This window comes from Marmota marmota, unplaced genomic scaffold (assembly GCF_001458135.2).
Source record: "Marmota marmota marmota unplaced genomic scaffold, marMar, whole genome shotgun sequence".
Classification (NCBI taxonomy): domain Eukaryota; kingdom Metazoa; phylum Chordata; class Mammalia; order Rodentia; family Sciuridae; genus Marmota; species Marmota marmota.
In genome coordinates this window covers 10,735,329-10,754,976 of record NW_025999941.1, presented here as the reverse complement: position 1 = coordinate 10,754,976, position 19,648 = coordinate 10,735,329, and the positions used below count along the sequence as shown (strand labels likewise).

The 19,648-nt window shown below is 37.8% G+C and overlaps 1 protein-coding gene across 1 annotated transcript in view; it reads right to left on the bottom strand.

The window, feature by feature from the left end:
- Pbrm1 (polybromo 1) overlaps positions 1-19,648 on the bottom strand; it is an 86,249-nt gene that overhangs the window by 18,220 nt on the left and 48,381 nt on the right. Inside the window, exons 19-23 of the mRNA XM_048801016.1 lie at positions 13,515-13,700; positions 11,941-12,098; positions 11,117-11,380; positions 8,494-8,639; positions 5,985-6,162 (exon numbers count right to left, since the gene is read on the bottom strand). Coding sequence (XP_048656973.1) covers positions 5,985-6,162; positions 8,494-8,639; positions 11,117-11,380; positions 11,941-12,098; positions 13,515-13,700 — 932 coding nt within the window. The remainder of the gene's footprint in view (positions 1-5,984; positions 6,163-8,493; positions 8,640-11,116; positions 11,381-11,940; positions 12,099-13,514; positions 13,701-19,648) is intronic.

Here is a 19,648-nt window from a genome sequence, read left to right as displayed (position 1 = left end):
CAAAAAAAAAAAAAAAAGACAACGGTAAAATAAATAAATGTGTCAGGAAGGATAATGCAGAAAAAATGGAACCCTTGTACATTGGTGGAGGGAATGTAAATGATGTAGCTGCTGTGTAAAATAGTTTGGCAGTCCTCAAAAAATTAAACATAGGGGGCTGGGCTGTAGCTCAGTGGTAGTGCACTTGCCTAGCATGTATGAGGCACTGGGTTCGATCCTGAGCAACACATAAAATAAATAAATACAGAATTACTGTATTACCCAGTAATTATGCTTCTAGGTATATATCAAAAATAATTGAGGGGCTGGGGTTATGGCTCAGTAGTAATGCACTCGCCTAGCATATAGGAGGTGCTGAGTTTGATTCTCAGCACCACATAAAAATAAATAAAATAAAGGTATTGTGTCCAACTACAACTAGAAAGAAAATAATAATTGAAATCAGAAGCTCAAACAGAGACTTGTACACCAATAATCACAGCAACATTACTCAGGACAGAAAAAACTCACACGTCCATCAACAGATAAATGGATAAATAAAAAGGTGGTTTATATCTACTATGGAATATTACTCAGACTTAAAATGGAATAGAATTCTGATACCTGCTACAGTATGAATGAAAATTTTATGCAAAGTGAAATAAGCCAGACACAAAAGGACAAACATTGCATGATTTCACTTATACAAGTACTGCAAATATGCAATATTTACACAGAGAGTAGAATAGAGACCACTAGGGGTAGAGGGGTAGTGGGATATAGAGAATTGTTGTTTAATGGACAGAGTTTCTATTTGGCATGCTGAAATTCTAGAAATAGACAGTGGCATTGAGGATACAACTGTTCAACTTCTCAGAACAACAATTACTTTTTTTTTTTTTTTATAAACAATCACTGGATGCCAAAAAATATGGCCTTACAAACTACTGCCACAGAAGTTTACAAAGCAAGAGGTCAGAGAATGAGAATGGATGCTAAAGGCAGATTTCCAGGTAAGGTCCACTCTGGCCCCTCTCTGTTCCACTCCTAAGGAGGTTGCTGTGGCCAGTCAAATGGGGCAGTGCAGCCTAGGAGCAGTTCAGCAACTGAGAGATTCTAGAGATCTGTAGCACAGATTGGCTCTATTTCTAGATTGTTTATTCACTTGGGGACCTTTAGAGGGTCTATAGCATGTCTTCAATTAGGGTTGGTCATACTCAGCTGTACCACTAGGTTGTTCAGGTCAACTGGTCTGGAGCAGGGCCTGGTGGCGCACACCTGCAATCCCAGCAATCTGGGAGGCTGAGGCAGGAGCATCAGAAGCTTGAGGCCAGCCTCAACAACTTAGCAAGGTCCTCAGCAACTTAACAAGATCCTGTCTCAAAATAAAAAAAATAGAAAGGATTGGTAATGTGGCTCAGTGGGTGGCAAAACTCCCTTGGGTTTAATCTACAGAACAGGTGTTAGGGGGAAGACTAGAGGAGATACTGGTCTCTCAGCCACTTTGCTGGCTGTTGTTCATTCTGAGGGTATCTATCACTTCCTTTTCATTGAATTTCATCTCCATCAGGGAAATGAAAACCTGAGCATCAGCTCCAAATTCTCTTTCCTCTGAATCTTCTTGAAGATTTTTGTTGGCTTATCTCTGGCCTCTTTGTTTACTGTATTAGTCTCAGTAGCAGTCTTGGAGGGTTCCCTGTCTTGTCTAGTGGGCCTTTGCTTGATTAGAGATGTCTACAGTTGGGCCTTCTGAAAGCTCAATTAACTACTCCATGGTACAGAGTAATTCAGTCAAAGGGATCTTGTGGCTCTGCTCTCAGGAAAGTCCATCACCATGAGATGCTACCATGGAGCTTCATCCACTTGTTCATCTTCCTCTTTGTTCAATATAACATCTTCCTTCCTTCTATTTTTTCCCCCTTTTCCAGTAGTGGGGATTAAACCCAAGGGCACTTTACCACTAAGTTACATATCCAGCCCATTTTATTTTTATTTAATACTTTTTTTTAGTTGTTAATGGACCTTTTTATTTTATTCATTTATATGTGGTGCTGAGAATCGAACCCAGTGCCTCACACATGCTAGGCAAGTGCTCTATCTGAGCCACAACCCAGCCCCATCCAGACCATTTTATTTTGAGATAGGGTCTTGCTATGTTGCTGAGGCTAGTCTCAAAATTGAAATCCTCCTGCCTCAGCCTCCTGAGTACCTGGGATTAAAGATGTGTACCACCATGCCTGGCTACATTTTTTTCCCCGTTTTTAAAATTTTCATTTTGCGAAAGGGTCTTGCTAAACTGCTGAGGTTGGCCCTGAATTTATGATCCTCCTGCCTCAGCCTCTGAAGTTGCTGGGATTACATGGCTCTTCTATTATTTTTGAGAAAAGGTCTCATTATGTTGCTCAGACTAGTTTCAAACTCCTAGGCTCAAGTGATCCTCTGGACTGGGTAGACTTGGGACTATAGGAATAAGTCACCATGCCTGGCTCAACATTTGCCTTCTAAACATAATTCAAACATGCCAGAGTTCATTGTTAATAACATTTGTTCCACCTTCAATAAGTTCACACCAAGATTTTCCAGAATTCTGTCTATAAGTCTTTCATGTTGGTCTAGACCACAATCCACTCCATACAGTAGGAGAACAAGATGGCTACTGCTGGGAATATTGCATCTCTATGTTTTAGAATAACTGGGACATCTTTATCTTGGCTATTCTCTCCAGAGATTGTTTCAGTATCATTCTTGGAATAAGCAGATATTAATTTGTGATGGGTTACTAACACTTTGGGGATCTTCTTATTCTTTTCTTTCTTTCTTTTTTTTTTTTTTTTTGGTGTGTGTATGTGTGTGTGTGGTGTGCTGGGGATCCAACCCAGGACCTCACACAGGCCAGGCAAGCGCACTACCACTGAGCCACACCTCAAGCCCACTTTTAGGGTCTTTTAAACTCCTATAAACACAGTGCTAGAAGCAGCACACTCCTTTGAGCTCTATGGAGGGATTGGTAGTTGCTTTCTCCAGTCACTTGACATCACTGGCTACGTTGGTGGGCAGCTGCAGTACTTTGCCTACAAAGATCTTTTCTTCCTGTGGCAATACCATAATGCCTCCACTGGGCCCTGCACCTGTCACCTTGGCTCTTAAGGTCCCCAGGAAGGTGGGTAGAGTGTCACCTTCTGCCCACATGTGCCATTGTTGGGACACTTCCACCCCTGTCACTTGCAGCAGTGTAGGCAGTTTCCTTGCTTCTGCCACTTGGAAATAAGGATTCTGAGTTTCTATAGTTATCTGGGAACCTAGAAGGCCATGCATATGCAAACGGTAGGGTTCATGATCAGAAAAGACCTGAGAAGTCCCTAAACTCTCACCTGTGGCTGACCTTCGAGCTTTGTGCAAGCAGGAAATAAAGGCAGAGATGTAAACTGCATGGCTAAATGCTGAATGTTGGTGTGCTCCAACACACAGAGGGAATCCAGCTGCAAATACTGGGAGTTTTTGGCTCTAGGCATTTAAGAAAACCTTTGTCAAATCACTATCTGATCACTAAGCTGAGAGAACAGAGACTTCAGTGACCACACACAATAAAGACACAATTTAGGGCTGGGGATGTGGCTCAAGTGGTAGCGCGCTCGTCTGGCATGCGTGCGGCCCGGGTTCGATCCTCAGCACCACATTCCAACAAAAGATGTTGTGTCTGCCGATAACTTAAAAAGCAATAACAACAAAGCCTAAGAAGAAAGGAGAATCTGATTTTCAGAGTTACCACACTGTATATTCAAAATGTCCAGTTTCTTTCTTTCTTTCTTCTTCTTCTTTTTTTTTTTTTTGTACCAGGGATTGAACTCAGGGGCACTTGACTACTGAGTCACATCCCCAGCCTTATTTTGTATTTTATTTAGAGACAGGATCTCACTGAGTTGCTTAGTACCTTGCTTTTGCTGAGGCTGGCTTTGAACTCACCGTCCTCCTGCCTCAGCCTCCTGAGCTGCTGGGATTACATCTTCTCTTTACCCTCTGCCAGTAGTAGGGAATGAACCCAGGACCTCATCATGCATACTAAGCAAAGTACTCTACAACTTAGCTATATCCCCAGCCCTTTTTATTTTTTAATTTTGAGACACAGTTTCGCTAAATTGCCTAGATTGGCCTCAAACTTGCAACCCTCCTGCCTCAGCCTCTTGAGTAGTTGGCATTAGAGGTATGGGTCTTTGTGCTGACATAATATACTTCCCAACTACTCAGGAGGCTAAAGCAAGTGGATTCAAAGTTTGAGGCCAGCTTAGTCAACTGAATGAAAGCCTGTCTCAAATAAACATAAAACAGGATGGGGAAGTAGCTCAGTGGTAGAGTACTTGCCTAGCATGCACAAGTCCCTGGGTTCAATCCTGCAAAAACAAAACAAACAAACAAACAAAAATCAAAACAACCAAACTATGAGCAATTAGGGGTTGGGGGTACAGCTCACTATAATATATGCTTAGCTTTCATGAGGTCCTGGGTCAATTTCCAGAACAAGAAAACAAAAAGCACAAGTCATCAATATAAAACTTGTGAGACTAATAATCTTTTAGGAAACCATACAAAAGATGTAAAAACTCGTGTAAGTAAGCTCTAGAGGTGACTCAGGGTCAAGAGAACACAGTAACTGAAAACAAAATATGATGATGGATACAACCAGATGTAGGAAACAGAATATAACTGTGAACACTCAGTAGATGATAGAACAAAAACCAAAACATGCAACAGCTACAATAAGATTACCAGGATTTAGAGTCCAACACAGACCATGAGTTTCTTTTCTTTCTTTCTTTTTTTTTTTTTTTAAGAGATACACGGGAGAGTTTATTTGTCAGAGCTGACAAATAAGAGCCATCTCTCCATAGACAGAGAGGCCCCATGAGGTTTTTTTGGTACTGGGTATTGAACTTGGGATGCTTTACCACTGAGCTGCATCCCCAGCTCTTTTTATTTTGAGAGTCTTGCTAAATTGTTTAGGACCTCACTGAGCTGCTGAGGCTGGCCTCAAACTTGCGATTCTTCTACTGCTTTAGCCTCCCAAGTCACTGGGCTTATAGGCAGGCATGCACCACTGTGCCCAGTGGACTATGCCTTTTTTTGTTTGTTTTGTTTTTTTGGTGACACTGGATATTGAACCCGGGGCACTCTAACACTGAGCTACATATCCTCAACCCTGTTATTTTGCAGTACTGGGGAGGGAACCCAGGATCTTGCGCATGCTAGTGAAGCACTCTACTATTGAGCTACATCCCTATCCCCATTTTTATTTTGAGACAGAGTCTTGCTAGTTGCCCAGGTTGGCTTGAACTTGTGATCCTCCTGCCTCAGCCTCCCAAGAGGCTAGGAACACAGACATGTACACTGTGCCAAGCTCCTGCTTTATTCTTACAAGAGCCACAGTGATTCCTCCTTCTAATGTTCGTACCAGCTTTTACCACCACTGTGCTCAAACCCCTCCCAGGACTTCCTATCCACTCCAAGCTCAACCACTCCATTGTTTACAAAGCCTACTATGACTGGATGCCCAGCTTCCTCAGAGGGCTCATTCCCTTATATACCACTGCTCTGTTCCAGTCACCCAATTTTCATACTATATGTCTGGAACATGCTCAGATACTCTACTTTAAGGCTTTTAGCTGTGCCTATAAGAGAGCAAAACCTGATATTCAAATGGGCTTTTTCCTTACTTCTCTAGGGTTCTGTTCACATGTCACCTAGCAGCAAGGCATTTACTGAACAAAGGACCTTGTCTCAACACTACCCTCAATCCTTTTACTTTATTTTCATTTATAGCTCTAACCATGGCTTGATATTCTACACATCTGTTCTTTAATTTATTTACGGACTCACCAATCTTTGCCCCAATGTAAGTCTTTTAGAGGGCACAGACTTTGTTTTGCTTATTGCTATATACCTAACATCTAGAATAGTACCTAGCACAAAAGTAGTATTCAATCAAATTTTAAGCAGTTAATGGATTAAATGAAAAAATATAAATACCTACCCAGAATACATGTCATGGGACAGGTTTCTTCCAGATTACTCAGAAACACTTCTTTTTTGTAGAACATTTTTGTGGGCTCATGCTCTGTTTCTTCTGGGTGAATGAAAATGGGGCCATAAAAATATGCAGCTCCATCTCGGACCCACACTTTTTCAATTCTTGGGGGGAAAATGGAGAAATTACATGATAATTCCATTCTTGAAGGATTAATCTAGTAAAAATTCTATTAGCCAAAACTTAAAGAGTATGTGCCATTCAACAGTATTTGTCTTACTGAAATTTATATAACTTCATTAATTGCCCTCCTCCTTTAAGCATACAAGATACTTAAAAAGAAAAGAACACAGGGTCCCACTTATTTGAAAAAAATAACCATAATATCAAGAAATGTAATTTAATAGTTTTATCTGACTCTCAGATTTTCTTCCTGAAATATGCATATAAAACTAGAACTAAGCATCTTTTATTGGGCCTGTAAGTCCAATGAAGACACACAATTTCAATATTTGGAGTTGAATCACATGAATGGCAGACATTCCTTCAACACAATGGTTCATAACCTTTTTGAAAGTCAAGATCCAGTCGGGTTCACCCCTTGAGAAACTGATGAATGCCAATTAACACCTCCTTAGGAACAACAACAAAACATTAACATTGGCTACTATGTACCAGATACTGTCCTATTTCTCACAACCAATAAAGTTGATATTATTGTCCCATATTCTTGTGGTTCCTGGCATGAAGCAGCATCTTCTCTTCAGCTAATAGTAACTCTAACCTTCCAGTTCCTCAGGCCCAACACACAAGTCACTCTGCCTCTCAGACCTCACATTCCATTTATTAAGTAAATTATTAATTTGACCTTCAAGGTAGTACACTTTGCAACACTCTGGTCTGAGACACCATTATTCTTGCTTGGATTATTTCAACGGCCTGAAAGATCTCCTTGTCCCTACTCTTGATAGTCTATTCTTAAAAACCAGCAGGCAGAATAATCCTCTTATAACCTAAGTCAAATGTCACTCTGTGCTTGAAACAATACAATGTTACTCCATTTAACTCCATAAAAGTATAAGTCCCTACAATGGTTTTTGAAGCCCTACATGATTTGCTCACTACCACTGGCCCTTACTTCCCAACTAACTCTTCCCTGGTTCACTCTGCTAGTTGCAACTTCTGCTGGTTTGAACAGGCCTGGCATACTTCTCTCTCAGGCCTTTACACAATCTGTTCAACTTCTCCCTGGAATGCTTTTCCCCTGTACTTTCAGAATTCTTACCCTTCTGTTTCTTCAAGCATTGGCTCAAATGCCAGCTTCTTACTGAAGCCTGTGCTCTAGACCATCCTCCCTGCTCTCACTGTACACATCTCTCTTCACCCAGCTCTATTTTTTCAACAGCATATATCATGATCCACTGCACTACAATTCTACTTATTAAAGATGTTTATTGTTTATCTTCTAACCAGAACAAAGTTCCATGGGACTAAGAACATCTGTTTTATAAACTAATGTATTCTCAGAGCCTGGCAAATAATATAGTAAATGGTTACTGATTGATGTACAATGAGGAAGAAACAGAAATAGAGGCAACTCATGTACTTAAGAACATGCAACTAGCAGAGCTTAACCAAGATCTCCTAGAACTAACTACTGGGTTTTTTGTTTTGTTTTCCTGTTTGTACACTAGGAATCAAAGCCAGGGCCTCTAGCATGCTAGGGAAGTACTCTACTACTGAGTTTCATCTCTAGCCTTCAAATACCATTGTTCTTAACCATTATCATAATGATCAACTGAGTACCTGACTCCTTGAACTTTTGCCATCTAACATTCCTTACATTAATTTACTTGTTCATAAATATATGAGCCCCTACTATGTTTCATGCACTGATTTCAGCAGAGAATACAAAGTTGAGCAAAAACAGAGAGTTCCTATTTGCAGGGTATTTGGAAATTCAAGGTATGGAAACTAGACAATATAAATATCCATGTGTGATACTCTTCTTTCTTTTTTTTAATATTTATTTTTAATTTTGGGTAGACACAATATCTTTATTGTACATTTCTGTGGTGCTAAGGATCGAACCCAGTGCCTCATGCATGCTAGGTGAGTGCTCTGCCACTGAGCCACTAAACCCCAGCCCCATGACACTCTTATTTCTAACAAGGAAAAACATAGTGCCTGGGGGAATGGGAAACAGGGAGACAAGCCAGTATACAGGTAAAGGAAAGGGTTCTTTAAGGAAGTACTATTTCAAATTTAAGCTTAGAATTACCATACAAAATGGGCAGGGAGATTTCTGAGCTGAGAGTTAAGTAAATGGTGGGAAGAATGTAAAAAATGTGTTTTTAGAGGTGAAAGCAGGGGAAGCACGGTGTGAAAAGCAGCTAGACAAATTGCCAGGGGAGGGACTTATGTCTTAATTATTCATGTCTACTAGCCCCAAACCTCAGAGTCAACTTTATCTTCCCTATTTCAAGGACATTCACCTGCCCACGCGGGGGCGCACCAGACCATGGGACTTGATGAAGACACAGTCGCCAACCTTCAGCCACATGTCATTGTAACGAAGCTGCTCAAAGTAGTGGCAACCTGGTTCACCGTTGGACATTTCCACAGGGACATCTTCTTTTTCCTGTGGTAAAGGAAACTGGCTAAAGAAAAGCAGCTAACCATGAAGGACAGGACAGAGAAGAAAAGAAAGCAGGACTTTCCTTCACATCAATGTAAGGAAAAAAAAAAACAACTTAAGTAGAAGTTTTGATGAAGGTTAAGAAACCAAAAAATTAGGTGGTTGAAATTAAACTGCTGTAATCACTAAAATTTCTAGATAATTTTCATAAAATAACGTTAGCCTAAAATGCTTTTATCCCCTCTCCCTCTTTCCAATTTCTGTATCTTTGAGTCTGGCAAGGACTTATTAGCATTCAGAATTGGAAAATTTCACATACTTTTATAGATAGAGTATATAAGAAGCAAACTTCATATAAGCTCCCCATTTATTGTACTTACTTGAGCTCCCTCAATTCCTTTTATTGGTTTTTAAACTTTTTTTTTAAAATATAAATTCAGCCATTCAATTTTTAGGGTGGCAAAGTTCATTTACTGTCCATTCTGAAAAGTAATACTTCCTTTTTGTCACCTCCAAGAACGAGAAATCAAGTAAGTTGGTAGTTGCCCAGCCTTTGTGACTTATTTGTGTACAGAAAGAGTCTGTCTCCCTCTACATCTTTTCAGTTTTAACCACTGATTAAGTCTTTGAAGAAACAAGACAACTGGGAACTCCTTTGACCAGGGGATTCACTCATCAGGACAACAGGAGGACTCCCTCCTCACACCACAGAAGTGCCCAGCAAACTCATCCCAGACAAAGTAGGAAAGAGGAGAACAGACAAATTTTAGGAGATGCACCAGAGTGACAGGGTAAGATTGGCTTTGAAAAACTTGATACAACCCTCTCTTCTCGAGGCTAGTTAAACATCCCTGGAAAGGTAGGTAAGAACAGACCAGGAATGTGGAAGGTGCAGAAGCCACAGGAACCCACACCACCCAGAGTGGAAAGGAAGAGAGGCCACGTTAGAAGCCTTCCTTCCCTGTCAGGACTCCTCCTTTTGCCACTCTGCCCTTAAGGGCCCATTAATCCTCCCAATCTGGTCTCTTATCACCCAACCCAAGGAGTACACTTCTACTATAGGAAAAAAATACAGAAGAAAGAAGAGAGCTAAAGCTAGAAGCCTGGCACTCTCTGCTGCCACTTAGTTTCTTCACATTAACAACTGACAGACTATTTTACTATTTATGCCAACATGGAAAGGAATAGTAGAACCTGTGTCATAAACACTCATAATGTTTTTGAATAAACTGCTGGATCTATTATCTACTAGCTGCTGTGAGGGTGGGCAAGTTACTTGACCTCTTGTGCCTTAGTTTCCCCATCTATAGTATAAAGATCACCGACAGTGTGCCCACCAAACAGAATTGTTCAGAAGCTTAAATGATATAATTCATGCTTACCTACACAGAATTATTAACATAATGACATGTAAAGACTTTTGTAATTTGAACAATGCTTGCATTCCTAGAATGTACTCCTCTTTCTTTGGTCAAGTTTTCTAAAAAAATAATTTGATTTCACTTAAAAAATAATTTCCCCTAAGAAATTTTTGTCCTGGTATTCATAAATGAGACTGAGCAGTAATTTTTATTTTCAAATTGTGGAATCCAGATTGTTTTGGCTTTATAACACAACTGGGGAGTTTTCTTTTTCTCCATGCTCTGAAACAGTTCAAATAGCATTTAAATTATAGGCCCCTCAATTAAATAAAGGAAAGCTCAGTACTATTTGGGATTAGCTTTTTGACATTTTCAGTTTCTTCATGTTGTTCACTTGTGCTGTATCTCTTCCTGATTCCACTTTGACAATTCATATCCTAGAAAATTATTCATTTTATTTTGGTTTCCAAATTTATTTAAAATGTACTGACTAAATTTCTTCCACCTTTTGTTTGTCTGAGCTTACTACCCTCCCTACCTTCTTTTACCTTTTTTGTACTTTTTGGGGATTGAACCCAGGGTGCTTTACCACTGAGCCACATCCCCAGTCCTTTTTATTTTTAGACAGGGTCTTGCTAAATTGCTGAGGCTGGTCTCAAACTTGCAATCCTCCTGCCTTAGCCTCCTAAGTTGTTGGGATTACAAGTGTACACCAACATACTCGGCCTCTTTTACCTTTATTAAGAGAGTTGATAGTTTATTTCATTGGACTTGTCAAAGAATTAGCTCTTAAATTTACTTTTATTTATTTAAAGATTATTGGTCTTATGGTACTGGGAAATGAATCCAGGGCCTCAAGAATTCTACACAAGTACTCTACCAGTGACTACATCTCCAGTCTCTGGATTTACTTTTTAAACTCTATTTTTTGCTTCTACTCTTTTGTTTTTTTAAGTACTAAGTCCCCCCCGCCCTTTTCCTCTGAGTTTCCTCCTCTCTGTTCGGCTAAGGTTTCATACTGTCAATCATTTTCTGAGTTTGAATACTTTAATCACTTGTCTTCTGGAACAGATATTTGGAGGTGTAAAATTCTTTTTTGTGTGTTTGTTATCTACATACCTTTTCCAAGTTAAAATTATCTTCAACTCGACTGTCCTCTGAGTTATCTGTATTCTTCTCATCGTCCCCTTTATCTGCATTTGCAAATACAGAGGCAACTCGAACCACAGGCAGAGGTACATCTCGAGGGACAAATCTAACTGAACTGATGGGCATAGTCCACAATTTAATTTTCTTAAAAGATTTGGTTTTAGCAGAATACCGTGATTCACAGACAAAAACATCCTCATCTCGAAAGCTTTCTGGGCATAATTTAAAGTATTCCTATGGGACATAAAACGAGACAAGTCAGGTTAATTTTCTGAACAAAAACAAAAAAGTAATACTAATCAACCAAATAAAGGTTAAACTATGAAGACTTTCTAGCAACAAACAGTAAATGACTAGAGATCTAGGAATATTTCCTTGCCTACTGAAATGATTAAACATATACCCTTTCACTTATAATGTGAACAATTCCATTTAGCTTATCGATTATCCTTTGAGAATATATTAATATTTCATAGAGTTAGAAGTCAACAGCTTTGGACAGGACTCATGTACCTCTATCAGACAGATATACAAAAAGGACATCTTATTACCTAAAAACCAAACTAATAATGTATAGTGATTATTTTCAGAAAATATCACTCTTAAAATTAGCCTGGCAATAAGTTAACTTCACACAGTTAACAAGTGTAGGCAGGAAATGGTCTTTTGCAACCATATTCTGGTTAATTTCTCCCCAAATCTCCACATAGAGCTATACAGATACAGCTTAAAAACAGTTTAAATTTTATCCCGAGCAAATGATTGATATTTTTAGAACTAATTGATTTTCTTACCTTGACAAACATGACCACACATTTGCCTAGAATTTTACTAACAGGAACTTTATTGTAATAGTCACTCTTAAAAACTTCTTTTTCTAGAAATTTTCGCGTAGCCAGATGGAATGTTTCATTTGGCCGATAAAACCAACAGCCATACAACCATTTTTCACCTCAAAAACAGAGAGAGAATCATCATTAACAGAAACCACACATTCTTGTCAAAATGAGGAAACAGAGGCTGGCTAAGTGGTAGATTGTTTGCCTAGCATGTGTGGGGCACTGAGTTCAATCCTCAGCATCACATAAAATAAATAAATAAATAAAGGTATTGTGCCATCTACAACTAAAAAAAAAAAAAAATCTAAAAAATATATTTTAAGGGCTAGGGATGTAGCTCAGTGGCAGAGTGCTTGTCTAGCACGTGAGGCGCACTGCATTCGATTCTCAGCACCACATAAAAATAAACAAAATTAAGCCATGATGTCCATCTACAACTACAAAAAAAACTGTTTAAAAAAATAAATAAAAATAAAAAATATATTTTTAAAAAATGAGGAAATAATCCATCAAGTCATTATGCCATGGTCTAAACATATAGCAGTGGGCTTTTTCAGAAGACAATTTCCTAATTTCTTAATATAATTACCTTATAAGGAATTATACTTTAAAATTGTGAAGTAGAAGGAGGACTAAAAAAAAAAAAAAATGCTACTTTTCCACTTACATTCAAAGACATGCATTATGTAGAAAAAGAAAGGTAATGAGATCTGTTAGGGTCAACACACACTTAAGTTCTGTGGTTTAGTAAGGATATATACAGATATACCAAAGGACATAGCATACAGCTGAAGGAATTAAAAAATATCTCAGGATGGGCAGTTGACAAAACTAGATTGCCTGGATTACATTTTCCCCTGTTTTTGGTTCCATTAACTTTTTTTTTTTTTTCTTTTTTTGGTACCAGGGATTGAATCTAGGGTGCTTGACCACTGAATCATATCCCCAGCCCTTTTTATTTTGAGAGAGGGTCTCATTAAATTGCATAGGGCCTTGCTAGTTTGTTGAGACCGGCTTTGAACTTGTGATTCTCCTGCCTCAGCCTCTTGAGTTGCACTTGGCTGGTTTAATTAACTTCTCTTCATTCTCCATGTCTCAAAGGCCATTTTTCTAGAAAGACTTATCAATGACAAATTCTAAGTCACAGCACAGTGTCTTTCTATAATAATTTATTTTTCTTATCTCCAGCCCAAACCTTTCTGTTCTGAATCTCTGCCATCCTACATAGAGTTTGGTTCAAAATGTGTTTTTAATAGGTTATCAGTTGAATGAATAAATTTCAACTAAATTTTAAAAAACTTATTTTTCTCATTCAACTATGACACTGATGCTGCCCAACAGTGTTATACTCTGGGTTTATAAGGAGGGTATGTATTCACATTTACTGATATGATTACATTTATTGAGACAAGAGAAAAACTATAATTGGAAGGCATAAAATATCTGAATTAAAATTTCTTTCTTGAGGAGCAAGAAGAAATAAAAGAGCCACATCTTCCCAATGTACCTTTGATTTAAAATAAACTTACCAGCTGAATCTTCCCACAGTCTCTCAATACAGACTATATGTGGTTGTAGGTTGGCTTCTGCAGGTTCCACATAGACATAATCTCCAACATGGTACATGCTGTTCTTAAAGCTGCAGTCCTGGCTGTATGTGCGATGTAAGCCTGACAGGCCAGTAGCACCTGACGAATCTTCACTCTTTTCAGCTTCTTGTGTTTAAAAAAAAAAAAAAAAAAAAAAAAAAAAGGTACTTACTAAAAGAATGCTGCAATCAGATGCAGGATTCAAACAACATACAATAATACATTTAATTCTGTTTCTCACATTCAAAGGGAATAGTCAGAAAAAACAGTATGATCTTTACATTTTCAATATTGCCTTATTGGGGGTGTGGGGGGGTGTAGGGGTCCTGCAATGTTGCTCAAGCTTTTTTTTTTTTTTTTAATTGATCTCAAGCTGGTCTTAAATTCATGGGCTCCAATGATCCTCCTGCCTTCCAAGTAGCTAGGACTACATGTGTGCACCACCACACACAACCTCAAAATTGCATTTTTGAATTATAATCAACTGCCATTAATTTCAATAAACCCATGAGATTCTATACATTAAAAATAATCACCTTAGTAATATATGCCATAGTCATTTTCAGTAATTCAGAAAGGTATAAGGAAGAAAATAAGTCACTTTTAGATCATGTAATCCTAGAGAAAACATCTGATGTACTTCTACTCTATCCTAATGTTCCTGAAAAAGTTTTTCCTAACAATTATTACATGGTTATGTCACAATTAATGGAGTTTTAGAATTGAGAAAATATGGAATATGTGTATTCTGTAAACCATGTATATGTGTGTGTGTGTGTGTGTGTGTGTATGGACGTACATATACACAATATATCATTAATATTTTCTGAAATAAAATGCTTTTGTTCAATAAAGACTTTTATTTTTGTTAAATAAAACCTTTTCATAGTTCCAGTATAAGCTATCATTTGCAAATACCACAGAGTTTTTTTTTGTTGTTGTTGGTGGTGAGGATAATGCTTCGCCCACCTAATTGATAACTTCCTTAGGATAATTTTACATAAATAAAAGAACTGGGAATAAGCATTTAAAATGATTTTTAATGCACATTCCAAATTAATCTCCAAAAAGAGTACATCAATTTAAGTTCCTTACTGATTGGCTACAAGGGGCCTCTGTCTCCATTCTCTAATACTGGCATTACAATAAAAAAAAATAGTTTTGCCATTTTTTTTTTTTTAAAGACAGAGAGAGAGAGAGAGAGAGAGAGAGAGAATTTTTAAATATTTATTTTTCAGTTTTCGGTGGACACAACATCTTTATTTTATTTTATGTGGTGCTGAGGATCAACCCAGTGCCCTGTGCATGCTAGATGAGAGTGTTACTGCTTGAGCCACATTCCCAGCTCCAGTTTTGTCAATTTTGATGAAACGTTATTTACCAGCAGAATAAGCAAATCCCTTGACATACAAAGTAGACCAAAAGGTTCTTGAGAATTTTACACCAGCAAAAACAATATCATGGACAGACAGGGGCACAGAGTACAAAAAGTCTGAACAACCCCCAAATTCTAGATACAGGAAACAGGCTGATAAAACTAGTTGCAAGCATTTTTCATGAAAAAGGAGGATTTCAAGGGCTGAGTACTAAGCCAGAGGATGTTCTCAGTCCTAGAAACCCACTGGGATTTGTTTAGATGCATTTAAAAATTCCTTGAAATCAGTAATATTTTTTTCCATCTCCCTGTTTTTGAACAGAAATATCTATACATGTCTCACTGCCTTCAAGAGCAGAGAAACCGGCTCCCTCCCAGAGTTGTATAGGTCTACAGATAGAAAGGAACTGTGTACCATGATGTTTTATATCTACAGCCTCATTTGGGACTTCTGAGCTGAGGATATTTAGATGAGGTTTTGGTACCTCTTAGAAGGGCACTACTAGTAACAAGTACCTAAAAATATGTTAGTGGTTTTGAAATTGTGCAACAAACAGACTGGAAAATTTCTCAGAAGTATGCATGGTGGCTCACAAATTTGAGGCCAGCCCCAGCAAGTTAGTGAGACTGTATCAAAATTAAAACAGTAAAAAATAAAAAAGAGAGATGTAGCTCACTGGAAATGCTGGGGAGCTAGCTCAGTAGAGAATAGCCCTGGGTTCAATCCCAAACAAACAAAACCCAAAAAACAAAACAACAACAAAGAATTCTCTTTTTCGGGGAAGCATGATGACAAAAGTCTAAATTGCCTTGGATAGACTGTTAATAGAAAAATGGCAACTTTTTTTTTTTTTTTTTTTTAATTGCTGGGTATGGTAGCACAAGCCTGTAATCTCAGGTACAGTTACTTGGGAAAATGGAGCAGCAGGAGAACAAGTTCCATTCCAGCCTAGGCATCTCTCTAGACCTTGACTCAAAAAGAGCTAAAGATGTAACGCAGTGGTAGAGAGTCCCTGGGTTCAATTTCCAGTACTACACACACACACCAAAAAAAAAAAAGAAAGAAAGGAAAAAGAGATGGACAGCATGCTAAGAGCTAAACAGCTAGAAGGGCCAAAGGGGTTCCCTATTTAGTATAAATCCTTTTACTCCTTTTACTCTTCACCCTTACCCTCAGATTTGTCTGGAATCTGAAGTCTTGGGAAGGGCTGAGGTGGGGAACTGAAGGCTCAACTGCTTTTAGACTTTCAACCAGTCCTCCTGTTTTCAGACCCACATGTATTTCCACTTTTAGAAGTACCTAGTGTTCTACTCCCTGTGCAATTCTGAGACAGGAACTGGCCTGTTTGAAGGACTTATCTACTATAGACACTGAAACCAGTATTGCAACTTACACATCAATTTTCCAGCCTCCAAATTTTAATTACCACCATCTCCTTGTCCATTAATTTCTTTTTTAAAGGGATGGAAATACTTGTGTGTTTGTCTTTTTTATGCTTTTTAAAAATTCCTTTTCCATCCTTTTAGAGGTGTTTTAAGAAGGAAGAACAGTAGGCATTTGTGAATAATCTGCCGTACTTAACCATAAGTTCTGTTTCTTTTTCTTTGCTTACTTACCCTTGTATGAGACATTCTGGGAGTTAACACAAAACAGGGTAAAATCTTCTAGATTCCCTCGTTTTTTAATCTGGTTGTTGCTAACAATCCTCCTCTCATGGCTTAAAGACAAAGAGGGCTGATATACATGACCATTATTCAACTTTCTGGTGTGCTGCATCTTCTAATGTTCATAAAGTAACCACAGATAATCTGAAGCAGACTGTAGTTCTTTTATGGCAAGAAATAAGTTGTTAAAATAGCTCTCAGAGTATACTGCTTTTATAGCCTTTCCTAGTCAGTTCTTCCTACTATTGACTCTGCATACTGTTTCTTACCTACTTCTACCACCCAATCACACTGCTGGGAAATATAGTCTTTGAGTTAGTACAAGAAAAAAGGTAAAGTGGCCACACTTTGAGAAATGTCTTAGAGTAACTCCAGAAGAAGCTGTTTCTGATTTTATATTGCTGGGAAAAGAGTCAGCTAAACTTAAAAACACACAAAAAAATTCCAAGTATTCAAAACTTGGCAGGTAGAAATAACTCAGATCGTCCAAATATCTTCCCAGCATAGCACTGGCATTTCCTGTTTTCTCTTTATGGCTTTCTGCTGTTTTTGATTATTTCTTCTCCTCCTACCTACATTGTGGTATGCTTGTGTCTCTTTTAATAATTTTATATCTTTCTTCCTTTCTAATATAAGTATTTAAAGCTATAAAGTTACTTCTAAGAAAAGTGTTAGCTTTATTCCATAAATTTTAAAACATTGTTTTCATTTCAAGATTGTTCTGACTGCACCTGTAATGTCTTCTTTAATCATGGGTTATTTACAATTTCTAAGCACTGCCTCCCCATTTCTTTCTGTTGCTAAATTACAATCTAATTCCATTGCATTTGGAGAACAAACTTGGTATGATTTCAATCTTTTGGTTTTAAAACTTGTTTTATGACCTAGTATATGGCCTATTCTAGATAATATTCCACATGTAATTGAAAAGAATATGTATTCTATAGTAATTTGGTGTAGTGTTTGACAGGTCAAGGTGGTTCACACTGCTATTCGAGTCTTCCATATGTTTACTGATTTTTGACCTAGTAGTTCTATCAATCACTATATTCTTGTTAAATTCTGTTTCTTCTTTCAATTCTGATACTTTTTTCTTCATGTATTTTGGAGCTCCATTGTTAGGTGTATATACATTTAAGAATATTCTGTTCCTAATATGTTAAGCCCCATCCCTCCCTTTTTTGGTGGTACTGGGGATTGAAGACAGGGACACTCTACCACTGAGCTATGGCCCCAGCCCTTTTTATTTCTGAGACAGGCTAAGTTGCTGAGGCTGGCCTCCAACCTGGCAATCCTTCTGTCTCAGCCTCATGAGTAGCTGGAATTACAGGAGGGAAACACTATGCTTGACATATACGTTGACTCTTTTATATGTATTAAATATCCTTCTTTGTCTTTAGTATTATTTCTTTTCTTAAAATCTACTTTTTCCGCTAACAGCTATTCCAACTCTGGTTACAGTCTGCATTTTTCTCTCCTTTTCAACTTATTTGTGTTTCTGAATATAAGGGAATCTCTTGCAAAAAGTATATAGTTGAATCTTACATTTTAAATTCCGTTTGATTGGAAAGCTTAGTTTATTTACATTTAATGGAATTACTGCCGCTACTATGTTTGTCATTTTGCTTTGTTATCTGTGAGTCTTTTTGTTCTTCTTTTCCTCCTTTTATTACCTTGTTTTATAACTGTTAAGTTTTTTTTTTTTTTGCAATTCATTTTAATTCCTATAGTTGGTTTCATGGATATTGAGGCATTTCCATATGCCTAAATGTAGCACCATCTCCTTAATTTTATAAACACTGAATTTTCAAATTATATGGCTTAATTTTTTTTTTTCTTTTGGCACCTGAGATTGAACCCAGGGGCACTTAACCACTGAGTCACATCCCCAGACCTTTTCATTTTTTTTTACTTTGAGACAGGGCCTCACTAAGTTGCTGAGGCTAGTTTTGAACTTGCGATCCTCCTGCCTCAGCCTCTAGAGTTGCTGGAATTGCAGTCTTGCACCAGTGTATGCAGCTTATGACTTAATTTCATTAAATGTTACAACTTTGCTCCAACATAGTTACATTTCTCTTCCTTTGTGCTTTTTATTTATTTTTGGGTGAGGCTGGGGAGGGAAGCCAGGACATTCCACATACAAAGTAAGTGTTCTACCACTGATCTATATCCCCAGCCCCCTTCCTTTGTGCTTCCTGTCATACATATGACTTCTATAAATGTTATAATAATAACCTTATAGTGTTGTAATTACTGCTTTAGACAATCCAATGTTTTAGACAGAAATTTTAAAAAATGATACACAGAGTCTTTTACATTTATCCTCATATTTTCCATTTCCATTGCTCTTCAGTTCTTACGGTTTTGAGTTATCATCTGGTATCACTTTTCTGGGATTGAAGCTCTTTTTTTATGTCTCATAGTATAGGTCTGCCAGCAGCAAAGTCTCTTAGTTTTTATTTATCTGGGAACATCTTTATCGCAACTTCATTTTCAAAAAATATACAAATCTTGATTTAGTTTTATCTTTCTTCTCTGTATTTTTTGAATATCATACCATCGCCTTCTGGCCTCCATTATTTTATATGAGAAGGCAGCCATTAATCAGATTATTCTTTTCTTGTATGTAATGAGTCATTTTGTTGCTTTCAAGATTTTCTCCCAGCAGTTTGACTATGATGTTCTAAATGTCTTTCTTTTTGTGTTTAGTTTACTTGGAGTCTTTGGAGCTTGTGAACTTGTGATGTTCTTCATCAAAAAACATCATTATGTCTTCAAATATTTCTTCTTCCCCCTTTTTTCTCTTCTTTCCTCTGAGATTACTATTTAGGTATACCAAGGGACTTGACACTAGGGGTTGCTGCTATGTCTCGATAGTTAGGGGTCAGCTAATGATTTAGATGAAGGCTGTGCTCAAATACTTCAAACCCATAAGGTTTTACCCTTTGCTGATTATGGGGCAGGAGTGGGGGTATGCATCTAAAGTTGCAGTGATTTTCAAGCATCCCATGGATTTTGCTCTTAACCAACCAGG